Source organism: Euprymna scolopes, chromosome 32 (genome assembly GCF_053919585.1).
Source record: "Euprymna scolopes isolate OS-2025 chromosome 32, ASM5391958v1, whole genome shotgun sequence".
NCBI classification, from domain to species: domain Eukaryota; kingdom Metazoa; phylum Mollusca; class Cephalopoda; order Sepiida; family Sepiolidae; genus Euprymna; species Euprymna scolopes.
The window spans coordinates 99,467,330-99,485,243 of record NC_136513.1 but is presented as its reverse complement, the minus strand read 5'-3'; the positions used below and the strand labels follow the sequence as shown (position 1 = coordinate 99,485,243).

General features: G+C 33.6%; 1 protein-coding gene across 1 annotated transcript in view; it reads left to right on the top strand.

Moving 5' to 3' along the window:
* LOC145256533 (uncharacterized) overlaps positions 1-6,375 on the top strand; it is a 54,117-nt gene extending 47,742 nt beyond the window's left edge. The window contains exons 6-9 of the mRNA XM_080115559.1: positions 869-942; positions 2,488-2,593; positions 4,404-4,517; positions 6,094-6,375. Of these exons, the coding sequence (XP_079971685.1) occupies positions 869-942; positions 2,488-2,593; positions 4,404-4,517; positions 6,094-6,158 (359 nt within the window). The 3' untranslated portion in view covers positions 6,159-6,375. The remainder of the gene's footprint in view (positions 1-868; positions 943-2,487; positions 2,594-4,403; positions 4,518-6,093) is intronic.
* The last annotated feature ends 11,539 nt before the right edge of the window (positions 6,376-17,914 follow it).

The following is a 17,914-nucleotide window of genomic DNA, read 5'->3' as shown; positions in this document are numbered from 1 at the left end:
ATATCTTTAGGCTATGCTTGATTCTCGAAATATTCGTAATGGGACTTGTGTCTACAGAGTGTCGAAACTCTCATATGCAGACAAAATTCTGCAACAGCGATGTTGGTAAGTAAAATACACACAACTCATTAATATATCCTGGTTTGCCGTTCACACGTCAGTTTGTAATAGTTCACTTAAATAAAATTTGTTTGCCAGACACATCTGATTTCGAATCTATGCAAACACCTTGATAAAGTGGTCTGCTCGTTTATGTCCGGCTGTATTGTAAATAGCATTTTTATTGGTCTGTCAGGCTTTTATATTTAATAGTACTTTCGTTCGTCCTCTATGATACAGTTTATATAATGTTTTCAAATAGATATTTAGTCTGTTTTTTGGTCTGTCAATCACTATTGCTAATATTATTTTCAGTATTTTCATGCTTTTATTTAATTCTATTTCTACTTTTGTGCAACACTACTGTGTAAATAGTATTTTTATTTGTCTGTCTCGCTTCAGTGTGATGCAGATTTGAGCTGGTTTGTCCCGCTTTAATCTGATAAATCATATGTTACTATGCTATCTTATTTTACTACTTTTATAGTTTTTTTTTACTTTATAAGACAAAACAATTTGAGGGAAGTCAATTACAAATTATTAAAATCATCATCAATAAAAAAAAGAGGATCTTATGATCTTATATAGTAAATAATTCGACGTACTCTTTACAATAGATAGCGCATACGGTTAATATTTGTTAATGTATTTAGTTTAAAATCAATCAAATACTAATAAAATTGAAAGAGTCGACAACAATAATATCTATTTGACAAGAACCTTTCAATGTATCAGAAACAACACTAATTTATATATTACTTTATTTCAGTGCTTCGTGCATACCGCCAACACACTGTGGGTGACAATGGTCCATACAACTTAACAATTCATACGATATACAAGGTGAGTAAGTGTCATACGAAACAGTAAAGCACATATCGATGTGAATTGTGAAAATAGGCAACGTTGCGGTGTGATTTCTTATTAAGATGTTAAGTTCATATCACACAGAAAATCACGAAGATATAACATACAGCGTTTGGCGAGGTATTTAATGACTGCATAACTTTTTTCGTACTTTGCTCTGAACAAATCTACTATTGTTATGACATGATTTCTGCTTACTTAATAGGTACATAGAATAAACACTTGTTATTTAGATTTCGTATATATTTCTGTTCATAATATATAGAGATATATGTATATATATACATATATCTCTCTCTATATATGTATATATGAACAAATGATTAATAATATATATATGTATATATATACTATATAAAAAAAAAACTTTGTGCGTTTGAGTTTCTTTCTGATAGACTCCGAAGAGGCTAGGCTTATATTTGGCAACTTTTACACCAAGGTATTTTATAGGTCTGACAATATAGTTTGATATGCTATGTACAGAAAATGATCTGATAAATATCGAAAATCGAAAATATCCGAACTTCAAAATAGTCTTTCTCTTTTATAAATAGAAAATAATGTTTACAGGGGAATATGTAACGTTTTAGCAGCCAAGGCAAATAATAAATTGTTAATAAATCGTTTCTGCTTTAAAAAATAGTTTAATTGTCATCTGGAGATATAGCTCAGACGTAGAATATTCCACTACTGAGCGAATGATTTTTCTGTTAAAGACAGGTTGTACTTCACTTTTTATTTTAATTTCTTCTTATTAATGAGATCAATTTACGATAAAAGAAATCGCCGCAAATCATGCATTCTTTGCAGAGGTGAGCACTAAACATTTATGTTGATTTAAATGTTCCTTAATAAATAAATATTTATAAAGTATTGAATTTTTATTATATTAACTAAGTTACAGGTTGTGAAACAAGGTGTTGTGCATATTACATTTTCAATTTGCACATATGAATAAAGTCGGAAATACATAAAGCAGCAGGGTAATCTAGAACCACAACTTCTCATGGGATAATTCTTCTTGTAGTTGTTTTTGTATTAGGTATATAGGTTGGGAATGTTGGGTCACACGGTTCATCAGATCACAAATCCTGGAAGCAGTTGAAAACAAGTTCCGGGATGCAACATTACAGAGATATCATTAAGCTAAAAAATAGTAGATAGTATGGAAACTATTAAGTGAGTAACTATATTTAGCGTCATATGTGAGAAAAATTGTTTCTTACGCGTGATCGAATGTCGCAAAAATACTTGTCTATTATTCGTTTAAAAAATTATTTTATTTTGTTTGGTTTTTAATGAGTTTATCCATCCAATATTTAAAGAACCCGTAAAGGGAGAAAATAAAATAAATCCAACAACCCCAGCAACAACTCATACGAGACTTAGGTAAGGAGTGCATGTCTTTTGCAACGTGTCAAACTAGACATCATTTTTATATTACAAAGTGAGTTTTAAATTTTAATTGAAACAGATATACAGTCTTATTATATAATTCTCCGTTTTTAAAATATTTTTTAGGGATTGAATGGGTTTTCCAAAGGAGACGTGGTCCAGATGGAAACATATTTGGATTTTAAAAACTTGAGTCAGAGAATTCTGAGAGATTTAGAGTTGCTCGTTTTCGGTAAATAGCTAATAATTTTTTTCTCTTCCAAAATATTAAATCTGTGTGTGTGACTGTATATTTTATGTATTTATATGTATAGTATTGTCTTTTACTGAATATATTTAAATGCGTACATGTACATTATTAACAATAGAAACTAACCCAAAAACAAATTGTAAAGTTTGCCGGTCGTCCATTTATCCACGCAAGATAGTCTTAGCAGACTTGTTATTTTCGTGTATTTAGAAAACAATAGAGATTATATATATATATATATATATATATATATATATATATATATATTATTGTTAACTTTTTAAAAATTGATTAATTAATCCGATTATTTTACATTAATATATGTTTAAACATAACTTATTAAAAAATTGAATATTTTTTCAGTTAAGAGTAACTAATTTGCTAATTATTTTATGTTGTTCTTATATATTCGAAATTAAAAGCTATGTAACTCATACATGATTTGTAGTTAATATCTCTCCTAGCTTTGTTTATAAAAAGCATTTTAGTGGTAATTTTGTCTTCATTTACTATTTTGGTACAGGATTGGTTCTCTTAGAGACATTTTGTCTGACCATCTAGTTGACCACGTACGTGTACCAATGTTATATATGTAATCATAAAGATGAATATATTCATTATGAATATAGTAAAAAAAAAAATAAAACGGATCTATAGTTATGAAGTATATTTAAAAATAGTGGCTGCGCCACGTCGGCACACACAACGCCGAGTCAAACACAAAATCGAGTACACTCAACATCATGTACACTCAACACTGTCTTGCTATCAACTTTTACCTTATGAACTCGGAGTATGAGAAATTCCTATATGTACAAAACAAAATCACACAAAAAAACAAAAACACCTTAACTAAGGGTAAGGATAATTGAGTACACGTTGGATGAAATGGTGGTGAAAAGTATTAAGAGCTAGACAGGATTCGAACCTGGAATCTTCTGATCCGTAGCCAAACACTTTATCCATTGGGCCACAAATCCTGTCCGTATGCAGAAAGATGTTACCCACGATTGTATACAACAGTGCTAAATTCCGTTGACATGGCCAGGTAACTTTTTCGACATGCATAAAACGGCCTGAAAACCATTATTTCGGGCTTTTTGTGTGACTCGGCGTCGTTCGTTACGAACCACATATAGATACGGGCAATCTAGGGACTCACAACATTTAGGGGAAAAAGAACTTTTCAATTTGGTTCATTCGAAAGTTTCATACACACACATAAATAAATAAACATTTAGAATTTTAACAATAGTATAGATATAAAGAACTTTTTAATTTGGTTCATTCGAAAGTTTCATACACTCATAAATAAATAAACAGCTAGAATTTTATCAATAGTATAGATATAGATGAACGAGAGAGGAAAGAATGAGATATAAATGCCTCGTTTAAAATTCATTACGCTTTGATGTGAAATATTGATCAACTCATATTCAAATTCCTCTCGTGATGTTTACTTCATGTTATTTAAATGGTTTTGTAATCTATATAATAAGTGATGATGGATGATACCTTTTCTGTTGAAAAAATAATGTTGTTCTCGCGCCAATATGACTGATAAACAGTATCTTGCATTGACACGATATTAGATAAAACATTAAAATAATGAACGCACGCATAAATAAATTACAAGGCATTGAAATTCCTTTTCTACAATTCAGCAAAATATTTTGCATCGACATGATATTGAATAAAAAAATACAAACTCCGTTTAACAAGGAAATCGAGTTAGCGCTTCATGGAAAGTACGAGTCTTTAATGATTTTCAATTTAATACATATTTTCTCAGGGAAAATGAAACATGGAAGTGTTTCTGCTGAAAAATTTTATCCGTATAGGTGGTTGTCATCAGAGCAGCTTATGGGTTTGACTGGAAAATACGCGTCTGGCTGTGATTGCATTGTAAGTATCACGTTATCCAATTTCATTGAATGAATTTTCCATAATTCATAATAATAATAATTTCAATAGTTAATACTTTTCCAGTCTACATACATAATATTTGATTTCTGTTTCGTCGTTTTAGAAAATTATTGTTTTCCTTAAAGTGAATCAATATCGTCCCAAATAGTAGATACTTATCGATCTGGGATGTTCAATCCTCACTTACCGCGTTACTTAGAATGCATTTTCCCGCATTGTAATCGAAACTATACACAAAGTAAATCATTATAGTAATAGATACACATTAAATGATCTTCATTATTTAATCATGTTATATAATTATACCTACCTACATATCTTTGTAATCTACTAGCAGTTCAGTTCGGCTTTGCTCGAGCCCTATTTACTGTTTATATCTTGCCCTACGTGTGAATCCACTTTATGTAAGATTTCAAATGTTTACACGAAAATTTGTCTGAGTAATTTGGTAGAGACCGCAACGGAAATTTGTTTATTATTTAGATACCAATGTTGAACCTTTTAACAAAATTAATCATTATCCTCATCTACAGGTTACTTACATCTAAAATTTCAAGTGTTTAGACCCAAAATTGGCGGAGAAATGTGTTAAAATCTGCAAAGGTCAACAATTTCAATTTTGACATTTTGGCAGCCAAATTTTCGCCCATATACTGATTAAAATGCGTGCCGCATATCTGAGTACGCGGTATGTGAAAAATTCAAACGTTTGGACCCAAAATAGGCTGATTATTTTGCTAGACCCCGCAGTCATGTTATATAAATATACTTACGTACTCATAGTTATAATGTATTGAAAAATAAGTCATTACGCATATTAGGAAATAACAAGAACCACTAGAAGATAAAGGACGAAAAATGAAATACAGCATCAAAAAGTAACAATGAAAAATATAATTTGTTCGTCGTCTTATAAGACTTAACATATCACAGTTTATTTCATATGTTCGTCACTGTTAATCCACCGGACAGATAAAATAGCACTTAACCGAGCCCGAGCGAACGTAGCCAAAATAGAGACGATATACACAAATGGGGCCATGCATTAAATTCTAGGTCGATGTACAGAGCTGCCGTTTAAACAATCACACATATCCTAACGGAGTCTTCCCTGAGCGAAACGTGTTCCCATGATAAGCTGATGGATTCACCACACACATCCTAACGAGATAGTGTAAATTATGCATTATTGAGCCAAGTGACTTCGTATCGGCTATTTTCTCGAATTCTTCGATCACGTGATTTTCAGTAGGAGTATGGCTTTTGAATAGGTTTTATTCGGTTATGTTTTTAAGTTTTTCCAACGTGTATGACAAAGAAAGTAGAACAAGTACAGGACCATTTTATAGCCATCATATATTGTTTTTATTCAATTTTTTGAAAATTATAAATATCTTTAATATGTAAGTAAATGCTATGTTATAAACATCTAGAATTATATTTGTATACTAATTTATTACAGCTGCTTATATTTGCTATTCTGCGAGAGGTAAATCTTTTAATAGCTTTGTTTTCTGATAGGTGATATGTCGTTTTTTCTTTTTTCTTTTTGACGGATGAAATAGGCCGCAGTTTTGATCGTAGACCTTGCGTATATCTATACTCATTTAAAAAAAAATAGCTGGAGAATGTGTATGGAAAAACACGAGCGGCCTCACTAAATGTAAAAAAACTATCAGATGGATAATATCACACAAGCAAGGATGTTAATTATTGTGTTGAATATAATTACTTCTTCATAATTTTTTTTTGGCATATAATAAAAATGAAATATTCACCCTGGAAAACAACGAATTTGAACTATAATGAGCTTCGTCCTCAGCGGATATTGCAATTAATTTAATAAAATATAATAATATAACAAAAAAGTAAATGATCTTCCTCATCTTCTTCAATTTATTTCATTAATATATATATATATATATATATATATATATATATTTATATATGGATATATATGTGTGTGTGTGTGTATGTGTATGGGTTTATGTGCGTATATGTATCCATATATATATATGCATATATATACATGCATATATATATACACGCATATATGAATATACATATATGCATATTACGGATAATTAATAAAGAAAAATAATCTGCTTTGTCTTCTTTAATGTATTTCCTATATATGTGTGCGTATATATATATACACACCCACATATATATATATACATATGTGTGTGTGTTCGTTGATATGTATAGGGAAAATGTGTATGCATATATATATATTTGTATAGGCATATATACATATATGTGTGTGTGTGTGTAAGGGAAAATGCAGGTATTGGTAAGACTATGATTTCATTTATATTTTCTTTTTCTATAGCAATAAAAACATTAATTCCCACCATTTTCGTGTCTTCTTCCCATATATTAAAAACGATTTCCGTTTTAAATTTTAATTTCTATATTAATTAACATGTAATGTGACCTCTTGTAATGATTTTTTTTGTGACGCTGAATACCTAAACGGTTTAGAATACAAACTAAACTTTATATCACATATATTTCCTGGACAGATTTCAGTTAGTGGCAACTGATTAACAGAAATATATGCATGAATCTTGTTGTGGTGGCAACCACTTATTTGCATATGCGAATAACATAACACTATAAATGGCAAGCCTAGCTTGGCCTTGGGTGTCTTACTCAAATGCCACCGGAAGTGACGCCGACGAGCGTACATGTCCTCCCACCAAGACTCTCTGACACGACACCGTCATTTGTACATATTGTAAATATACCTTTTCTTTAATACACTTATTATTGCGTTATCTTGTTGTTTGCGTCTTCATTGTATTTCCTTACTAATTATTGTTCAACCTTGCAACCACAACAGTTGGCGACGAGATATGAAGCGTCAAATATAACAGTTTGACGAAGAACTATTTAAAAAAAAAAGTACAACGCAAAGGTTGACCATTTTTTTTAAGGAATGCAAAGTGTTGACGAGCAAACAGATTTTACGCTAAAGAGAAGTTTCAACTCAAGTGAAAAAAAAAAGCTCTAACGTGGCAAAAGCGACAATTTACGCCGTTTTCTGGGAATCCGACTTGTAAACGAATGTAAAAGTGAATTTTTGTTTGTCGCTACACGACAAATCTTACTAAAGGACTAACTTGCAAACGAAAAGCGAACTTTGTTCTGTCGCAAAAACGACAGGTCAGACCTGTATTACGAAAAGCAAGGAAGTAACCTACGAAAAAAGTTCACCAGTGGATTCTAATTACTGTTCTCCGTAAACAAAACAACAACTAAAGGACTTTTTAATTAATATTTTGGTTGACGTCGGTACTAAAAGGAAATACCACAGCTAAAACTAAAATTCAAGGAAAGGATTTTTTTTCTGGAAGTTGTCACTGAATAACGGATAATACAGTAAAACGTCACGGGAAAAAAAGGTAATCTCAATTTAAGAGGTATTTTAATTACTAAAATACTAGAGAAAAAAAAACTCAAAGAACTAAATGTACTGCATACATTTATTCAATTGTGACTCGAAAAAACAAAACAAAAAACAAAAAACCCAAACTTTTATTTTGTGGAAAGAGTTACTTATTAGTAAGTGCCTAAAAACGGAAAGTCAATTCCATTTCGTGATTCCAGATAAACCTGTTTTATTTTTTTTTTTTTGCAGCGTGACTCGCAAAAAGAATATATTATTGCAAGCAGCGATATTATTATTGAAAACAGGAGCTTACAGCAATTTGCTTTTTTGTTGTAACCTAAACCGGTGTATATGGTACATGGTACAATATTTTTTTTAACTACACACTAAAAAAACAAAAAACAAAACATGGAAGACTTATCAAAAATGTTCATGCAATTTTTACAAGTACAGGCTGAGCAGGATGAACGCAGACAAGCTACACAAAACGAGCTTTTGCAAACACAAATACAGGCACAGGCTGACCGCGAGGAAAAGAGAGAGGACAGATTATTGAAATGGCAGCAGGAACAAGAAGAAAAGCAGAAAATGGCGCAATTAAAGCAGAAAAAACTGCAATTGGAACAGGAAGAAAGGCATAAGAAACTACAATTGGAACAGGAAGAAAGGCATAAGAAGCTACAATTGGAATATGAAGAAAGACAAGAGGAACGTTTTGCTAAAACACTGGAACTACTAAAGAGTAATCGAGAAAATGTCGATAGTGTTAATTTCTCCCATACAACTATTTTTAATAGCATGGACACATTCCATTATGTGCCTGAGGAAGAGAAGAATTTTGAAGCATACTACACAAGATACGAGGATGTTTTTCAACTGGACTGTAAACATTGGCCAAATAGTCAGAAAGTGAGCCTCTTACTCAGAAAATTGGGTACATCAGAACACAGCAAATTCGTAGATTACATATTACCTAAAAAAACTGCGGAATTAGAGTTCATGGAAGCTGTAAAATTACTAAAAGAATTATTTAATCCAAATATATCTCTTTTTCATAAAAGATGGGTGTGCATGAATCTAAGAAAGATGGACTACCAAGATTATTTGACATACGCATCAGTTGTCAATAAAAACTGCGATAATTTTAAGCTTGCAGAACTAACGGTAGAAGATTTTAAATGTCTAATCTTCGCTCAAGGGTTAGTTTCCACGAAAAATGCAGAAATACGCAGACGAGTGTTGTCTAAGCTGGAATCTGAGCAAGATTTAACCCTCCAGAAACTAGCAGAGGACTGTGAAAGGGCCATTACACTAAAAAGGATTAAAAAATATAGAAGAATCCGGAGTGGCATATGTAAGAAAAGTTAGAAAACCATACGCACCAACCAACAACTTTACAAAGAAAAGCAATGGAACGGGATATTCCAAAGATAATAACCATAAATATAGTACAGAATATAACAAGCCTCTTCCTAGATATAACTGTAAGAGATGTGCAGAAAAGCATTGGGAATCAGATTGTCCTTATAAGAAGAAAAAATGCTACATTTGTAAGAAGGTGGGACACAAAAGCGATTGCTGCAGATATAAAGATTACACCAGAAAGAGAGTACAGCAAACAAAATCAAATACAAAATTAGACAAAGATCGGCGAAAATACGTAAAAGTGGAAATATTTAAAACATCAATAAAGTTACAACTCGACTCCGGCTCCGATGTTTCTATAATAAACCTGAATACGTGGAAAAAGTTGGGAAAACCGGCCATGATGAAAACTAGTAAAGCAGCCCGGACGGTAACTGGTGGTGGTATAAAATTTGAAGGAGAAGTTGTCCTCCCGATAAAATTGAAAGGGATTTCGAAGAAATTAAAAATATTCGTACTAAAAAATAGTGAAAATCTGTTTGGAATAGATTTAATTGAGAAATTCGGACTATGGGATAAGCCAATCAATACATTCTGTAAAAAATTAGAATGTTGTTCTCCAACAACAGTAAATATAAAAGACGATTTAAAAGAATTATTTCCTGAGGCATTCACGACTAACTTAGGTCGCTGCAATAAATTCAAGGCCTCGTTTGAACTTAAAGACAACGCCAGCCCAATTTTTAGAAAAAAGCGAAATGTTCCGTTCGTTGGGTTGGAAAAGATTGATAAAGAATTAAATAGATTGGAACAGACGGGAATTCTATCAAAAATAGAACACAGCGAGTGGGCAGCCCCCACCGTATACGTAAAGAAAAAGAATGACGAAGTTAGAGTGTGCGCAGACTTTTCGACCGGGGTCAACTCCCTATTAAAAGATCACCATTCCCCCCTACCAAGCCCAGAGGAAATATTCACGAAGTTGAATGGGGGTAATATCTTCTCCAAGATAGACTTGAGCGACGCGTATTTGCAAATACCGGTCGAGGAGAATTGCTCAAAAATACTATGCATCAATACGCATAAGGGATTATACAAATACAACCGATTGCCTTTTGGCATCAAAGTAGCGCCTGCCATCTTTCAGCAAGCGGAGGACACCATAGATATCATATATGAATCTTTTAATTTAGAACCGCCTCAAAATGCACCTGAACCCCGAAGATCAGGTAGGAAAAGAAAAGTGAATGAACCATTAATGGTAAACCCAAAAAGAAAAATATATTGAAATCTGTGTGACTTCAAATCTTGGGAGGGGGGTGTTGTGGTGGCAACCACTTATTTGCATATGCGAATAACATAACACTATAAATGGCAAGCCTAGGTTGGCCTTGGGTGTCTTACTCAAATGCCACCGGAAGTGACGCCGACGAGCGTACATGTCCTCCCACCAAGACTCTCTGACTCGACACCGTCATTTGTACATATTGTAAATATACCTTTTCTTTAATACACTTATTATTGCGTTATCTTGTTGTTTGCGTCTTCATTGTATTTCCTTACTAATTATTGTTCAACCTTGCAACCACAACAAATGTGAAGCAACATATTAATGCTTATGTAAAAACGAATAAAAATAATATCTTGCTTTCTTCGATATTGAACTCTCTTGTTATTGTTAAAACTTCATTGGTTACTTTGTCTCTAGAAAATATTAACATAGAATTATGTAGATATATATTATTTAATTTATATGTATATATCCACATATATACACACACGCATATATATATTCATACATGATTCAAGTTGCTGATGTGTCTAAGCAGCAGCAGCAGCAGCAGCAGCAGAAGCCGCCCCATGACACATATGCAAATGGTCAAGCTTGTTACCGATATGAAACCATAGCGGTAAAAGACAAGAAAAAGAAATAATGCAGAGAAAATTAGTTACATTGCAAGGGCTGGAAAAAGTGTGTGCCGGTGAGATAAATGTGTGATAACGTTGCGGTTTGAAGTAGATCTTCGGTCCTGCAAATTTTCTAAACTGCATGGCGGACTAAGAGACTTTAAAACCCCACGCAATATTTTATTATTAAAAGAATTGTAAATACATTGATTTTTTTAAATAAAAAGCCGGATCTAATTCATATTAATTCTTGTTTTTTTACGTACAAATACAACGACGGATCTGGGTATTAAAATTTTTCAACCTAAAAACAGAATCTAATTCCTATTAATTCTTTTTTATGACTTTGATAAACAACGACGTATCTGCGTATTAAAATTATTTTTTTCAACCTAAAATGCCAAATCTAGTTCATATTAATTATTTTTTATGACTTTGAAAAACTATGACGGATCTGCGTATTAAAATACATTTTTTATCTTTAATACCAGAATCTAGTTCATATTAATTCTTTTTATGACTTTCATATTCAACAAGGAATCTGCGTATTAAAATTAACGATGGTTCAATGCATAGCGTATACGTTTTGTATTGAGGAAAAAACTTAAAATCCAATTTTTTTCAACCTAAAAAGCCGAATCTAATTCATATTAATTTTTTATGACTTCCAGATACAACGAAAAATCTATGTATTAAAATTAATTTTTCAACCTAAAAAGCCGAATCTAATTCATACGAATTCTTTTTTATGACTTTTAAATACAACGGCGGATCTGCGTATTTAAATTAACGATACCTCAATCCATAGCGTATAAGTTTTGTCTTGAAAATAACTTAAAATCCAAATTTTAAGGGAAACTTTACACTAAATATTCGAATCAAGCTCATTGAAAATCTCAATCCTAGTAAAGAAACTAGCCTCGATTGAATAAAACTTATAGGGTATAAAAAGTTTCCATGACAAGAAGTCCTTATACTACGAAATAGTTTTAACCGTTATCTATAGGAGACATACTTCCCAACACCTTCGAAAACCTCACCAGTTTGCCCTGTATTTTAAAATTCTTTCGATCGGTCATGCCCATCTCATTGCAGACCAATCAGTCTTGTGTACGTTATAAGTCAGGTTCTGAAATCCGTGAAAACCAGAGAAGTGTTCAACACCTCTGCAAAAACAACTTGTTCCGGCACATGTTATATAGTTTCCTTTCAGCTAGATCTACATTTGATATGCTAACAGTAATATCTCACAAGATTAATACATCTTACATCTCGGAGTTATTTTATAGCGACATTGTTTTTGATATATCTAATGGTTTTAAAAGGGTATGGTATAACTGTCTACTACACAAGATCTCCAGCTGAGGAATTAAATAGTTCAACTATTATAAATGTTGTGGTTGGTGGACAGAAATCTGAAGCTCACAGTATTTGATTGGCGTCCTTCTTGGTTGCGTCCTTAATACACCTCTCCTCCTCCCCGGTGTTCATCCACAATCTTCTTACACACATTCTTAGATCATTTGTAGACATATATGAAGATGATTCTACCACCTATGTCACCGTCATCATATTTTTATCAGGCCCAGTTGCTTTACTGGAACCAAGGATTTTGTTTAGCTTGGCCACATCCTGCACAATAATTTGGATGTTGCATAGTGTCTTTTCAGATAAAATAACATATACGGAGTGTTAGCGGCCTTGATTCCATTGGTAGAATTAGCTACAAAGTTATAGGCAAAGAGTTTAGTTTTGTTAAGTACTAACGTGATTATCTCAGGTCTATTGGTGATAGTTGGGGTATAGCACACTATTCACTTTAGGGACCTTTTGATTATTTGCCAAAACTGGTGAGATCCAAACATCTGCTCAGCTACGTTGGACTTGACAGACACAAATGTTTGTTCTTCGTTATTACTCTTTTACAGCGGTTGCTGGCAATCCTGTATCTACTTGTGTGAGGGTAACAGAGAGCATATAGCAGATTCTGATGTCAAGTTTGAGTATCCTTTACTTACAAACTCATCTAGAGCACTGGTCAATCTTTATTCTCTTTTACAGCGGTTGCTGGCAATCCTGACGCAGCTTTCTTCTCAGTACATTTATTACGGTGGAAGCAATAGAAAAAGTTATTACTTTAGCACATTTCGCAAAGAACCACGGCTTGCTGCTAGGTTTTTGCTTCTATTTTTTTCTCGTATGTTGCGGTCTATGCCTAAATTAACCATATGTCAGGCCTGATACTATAAACGACACGTTCTTTTAAAGCATGTAACTACGAGGTGGATCTGATATAAATGTTCAGAAGCTATCCTAGTCAGTCATAGAATATCAATATACTGCACGATGGAGAGATATGTCACAGGACTTATTACATTTTGTTTTTATTTTGACTGAGACAACCGAGTAATCAGAAGATCCTAATGAACACAGAACAAAGGATTAACACAGCCCTGGGGAAGTTTTAAGAAAGAGTAACCTCGTGCACAATTCTGATGTCAAGTTTGAGTATCCTTTACTTAAGAACTCATCTAGAGAACTGGTCAATCCAACGCGAGTTTCTCTTATGAATAGCAGGTCGGGTTTAGCACCTGTAATTTCGTTTCAACCTTTCGGGGGTTTGAATGTAGACCCATAATGTTCGACAAGGAAACAACATCGCGGGAGTCTATGTTGAAAATAATGTTCTGGGTTTAATCGTGTATTCTTTCTGGCGACTTTTCGTGATTTCTTGCGAACACTTCGACAGACTTGGTAAGAGCAAGTCAGATAACATCAGCTTACTTATAAAACATTTACCTCAAACACCCTTGTAAGTTGAATGGCTACAAAATAGACACAAAACCTGAACATTTCAGTCATATCAGGCGGCTGCCACGCGAAACGTCTGCCGACCTGCAATGCAGCTTTTTCTTCTCCTTTTTCTCAGAAAAATCATACATTTTAAATGATGATTGAGGCACAAATTAAGAGAACTGAGAGTTAAGAAAGCTGTCAATAATACGTCCACAATTCCTCATTAACAAAAAATATTAACAATAGTAAGTATTTTACTTAATATAAGTTCAATTAGTATATTTATGGGAAGGCATAGTTATATGATTCCTCTTACTAACTGAAATAATACAAGTTTAAACATGTAATTTTTTCTGTTTTCCTCATTCTATTGACTTCATTTGAATGGGAATGATATACTCATGTTGCTAACATATCTGATGTTAGCCGATATTTTAGTATGCCTGTTTTAAAAAGGTCTATTAAAGAATAGCATCGACAAATTTTGTTGAAAGAAAAGGCATGAACAGACATTTGTTCAAAATTGGAGGAATTCGTTTATGTTGAGGAAAATAATTTTCGAACCCAGCTACAAAATATATCGATCATAGTAAAGCAACTGTTCACTATTGATGATGTTTAGTAAGCTTCAACCAGAAATAGCCCTCACACATTCAAAGCTGTTTAAACGTTGTTATGAGGAGAATTGCTTACCAAAATCCTGGTTAATACCATACGCCTTGTTTTAATTAAAATTTAGGTGAAGGAAGCATATCATTTAGGGAGTTGGGCAACAAGATGTTGGTTTACATTATTTTAAATGCACAAAAATAAAAAAATAGAAAGATGGTGAACAATTTAATCATGTTGGTATTAAACTAATAATCAGTAAGGACTTTGTCAAAATCATTCATTTTATCCAGTTTTACTCTTTTTTCTTGCAATTATTTTATATAATGATATACTTTTTGCAGAGTGTAAGTATATGTATACTTCATTAAAGCAGAACTTAACCACAGGCATTGAATTTGTAGACAACCATAGTCAGCTAAAAAGCAGACCAGCAGAAGTGTTCCATAGACGATCAGTACTAAGAAAGAAAATGTGTTCATGAAATCGGCGTTTACATTAAGGCGCACAATCAGAAAGTAGAAGAATTTTTACATATGGGTCACCACTTATGAAGGCCAAGAGGTCACTCGAGGATAAGGGACTCAAGCATTAATATTGTGAGCTTATGATTTCTTCTATTCAACCACTACTCTTATGAAGAGATAATGATTTGATATACATTTCCAGATGAGAAATATACCTTTATGCCATACCCTATCAAAGGCATTTGACATGTCTATATCAATTGCTCCAGAAAGGAAGCCACCATTGAGAGATTCGTTAATCCTATAAGATATAAATGTAAGCACATCGCATTACTAGTAGAACGGAAATAAAATTGCATGTAACTGTGGAGGTCATTTTTCTGAAGGTGTTGATTACTTATTGGTTTGTATTGAGAGGACGATTACCGAATTCCTAAATACAAAGAATACTGATAAGGTTTTCCAAGGCGTTGGAAAGCAATTCTTTTAAAAACAACGCGTAAACAGCTATATATCTATCAGAACCAAGCCGCTGCTCAGCTAATTTGGATTTAACGGACTGAGCATACAACTTTGTCGCGTTCTTTATTACTCTTTACAGTAGTTACTTGAAGTCCTGAAAGCGTCTTTTATTTCAGTACATTTATGACATTGGAAGCAAAGAAAAAAGTGATTTCCGTGCGCAATCGAAAGAGCCTATTATGGAGAGAACCACAGCTGACTGGACTTTTTATAGAGTAGGAAACGGTCGATACTTACAATTATACATTCAGTCAGGTCTAATAATATATAGGACACGTCGTTTGTAACCATGGAACGAAGAGGTAGGTCTGATATAAATGTAAGCAACCTACCCCAGTCAGCAAAATATTGATATACTGTACGGAATTTCCCAGTGGTGATATAACGGAAGCTGAGCATAGCTCAGAGCAAGTTCTGAGAAAAACGTCAAGGCGACTTGCATACTGACCGTCAGCGTCGGACACACGGATGAGTTCCTGAACAATCAGAGTGAGATCATAAATGGATAACTCGTGACAAAACTTCCCATCATCATCATCATCATCATCATCATCATCATCATCATCATCATCATCATCAGTAGTAGTAGTAGTCTTGTTTGAGTTGTTTAACACTTAAGTATTCACAGCTGTGAAGGTAAGTCAAGGGGTGAGCAGACAGGATGTGGCGTTCTCGTTCTCATATCCAATGCAGTGCTACGTAAACGGCAAAACTGTCTGATGATTCGACTTACATTACAATTTATTATTTGATATCTGATAATCAATTTGACGTGATCGTTCCAGGTAATGGTTAAGCTCCCCACTGGCGGGAGGCTAAGACTCATGAAGTGCTGGAAAAACCGGGCAGATATGACTTAAAAATTTTCTTTAACAATCATTAATGTGTCTGGGCGACAGTGAAAATCTACGCTGAGAGAACAAGATTGGGGTGTGGTTTTCGTTGCTATGAAAATCGACAATAATGTCATTTTCTTGGAAATTGTAGTCCGAAAACTAGAATGACTCAAGGTTCAAGATTAAGGATGTTTAAAATTTGAATTCAGTGTGCAACCCAGAGGGTCGCGGGTATGAACTCTGGAGGCATGAGAACGTTTGCAGATCCACAGGTGCACTCGCGGGAGGGAGAACCTCCCCGCGGTGTCGTCATTGCGACGATTCTTTCCGAGAACAACCCCCGTTTTATCCCTCGCCTGAGTATATAAACAAGCACAGAATCGAAATCATCAGTTGGAGTTGTTGAGATACAGGCTCTCCTATCTTCCGATATAAACATCACCGCTATATACAAGAAAAGAGAGAACTATGTTTATCGAGTCAGTGGAGCTTGTCAATCAACATTGAACTGTTAGACAATTGTACATAATTATATATTTGTATATCTTTTTCTCGAATTTAATCAGTAGAATATAGCACTGAGGCGACGGCATATCAACTTGATCGATCAACGACACACAACGAGGTTACAATTAGTTGCTGAGGACCGGAAAACAACTCCTACGTGACCGAGGACCCATGACAAGGGAAACTGCCACATTTGTTGTTCTGCGACCGGGGAGCTAGCACACACACATTTTAATGTTTAGGATCTAAAAAAAATCCAATGTGCGTGGACCGTAACCTTTCTCTGCTATGCTACTTAATTTATTCTTTGCTGATATAGACTCTGTTCTCTTCAAACTCTGTAGAAGATGTGTGCTTACTTTTAGAAAGTATTATCTTGTTTGTGAAATTATATATTTTATGCATTAATCTTAGTGAATTTTACTTCTTCCATTAGCTAATCTTCAACGGATGCTGCTGCTTATTATTTCACTAACAAGATAACCCTCTGCTGCTGCTGATTTTATATCGTTCGCTCTGTTACATTATGAGTCAAGTTGTTGAATTTTTTTAGAAAAAAAACTGTGTTGAATATACTCTTTTCACTTATGGAGGTGAACGGCGTTTTCTTATGTAGGTATGATGTCTATTAGATCTGACGTATGAATGTATGGTTTGATTCAGGGCCTTGCAACGCAAAATAATTAATTTCAGAATTGGAGACAGTAATAACGTGACATTCAATTCGTAAGACTGATTTGCAACGTATGCGATTAAAGTTTACATGTGAAGAAGAGGCGTAAATGTTTTTTTCTTTTAGGAGATTCACGTAAGATTTATTTTGAAAAAGTTCGGTTCCCATTGTATTAGACCGGCCTATAGCTTCTGATCACTTTTAACCTGGCGCCTATAAGTTTGTAATAATTGCTTGAAGATACCATCCTTACCTGAATTTCCCTACATTCATATTCGGACGGTAAATAATAGCAAAAAA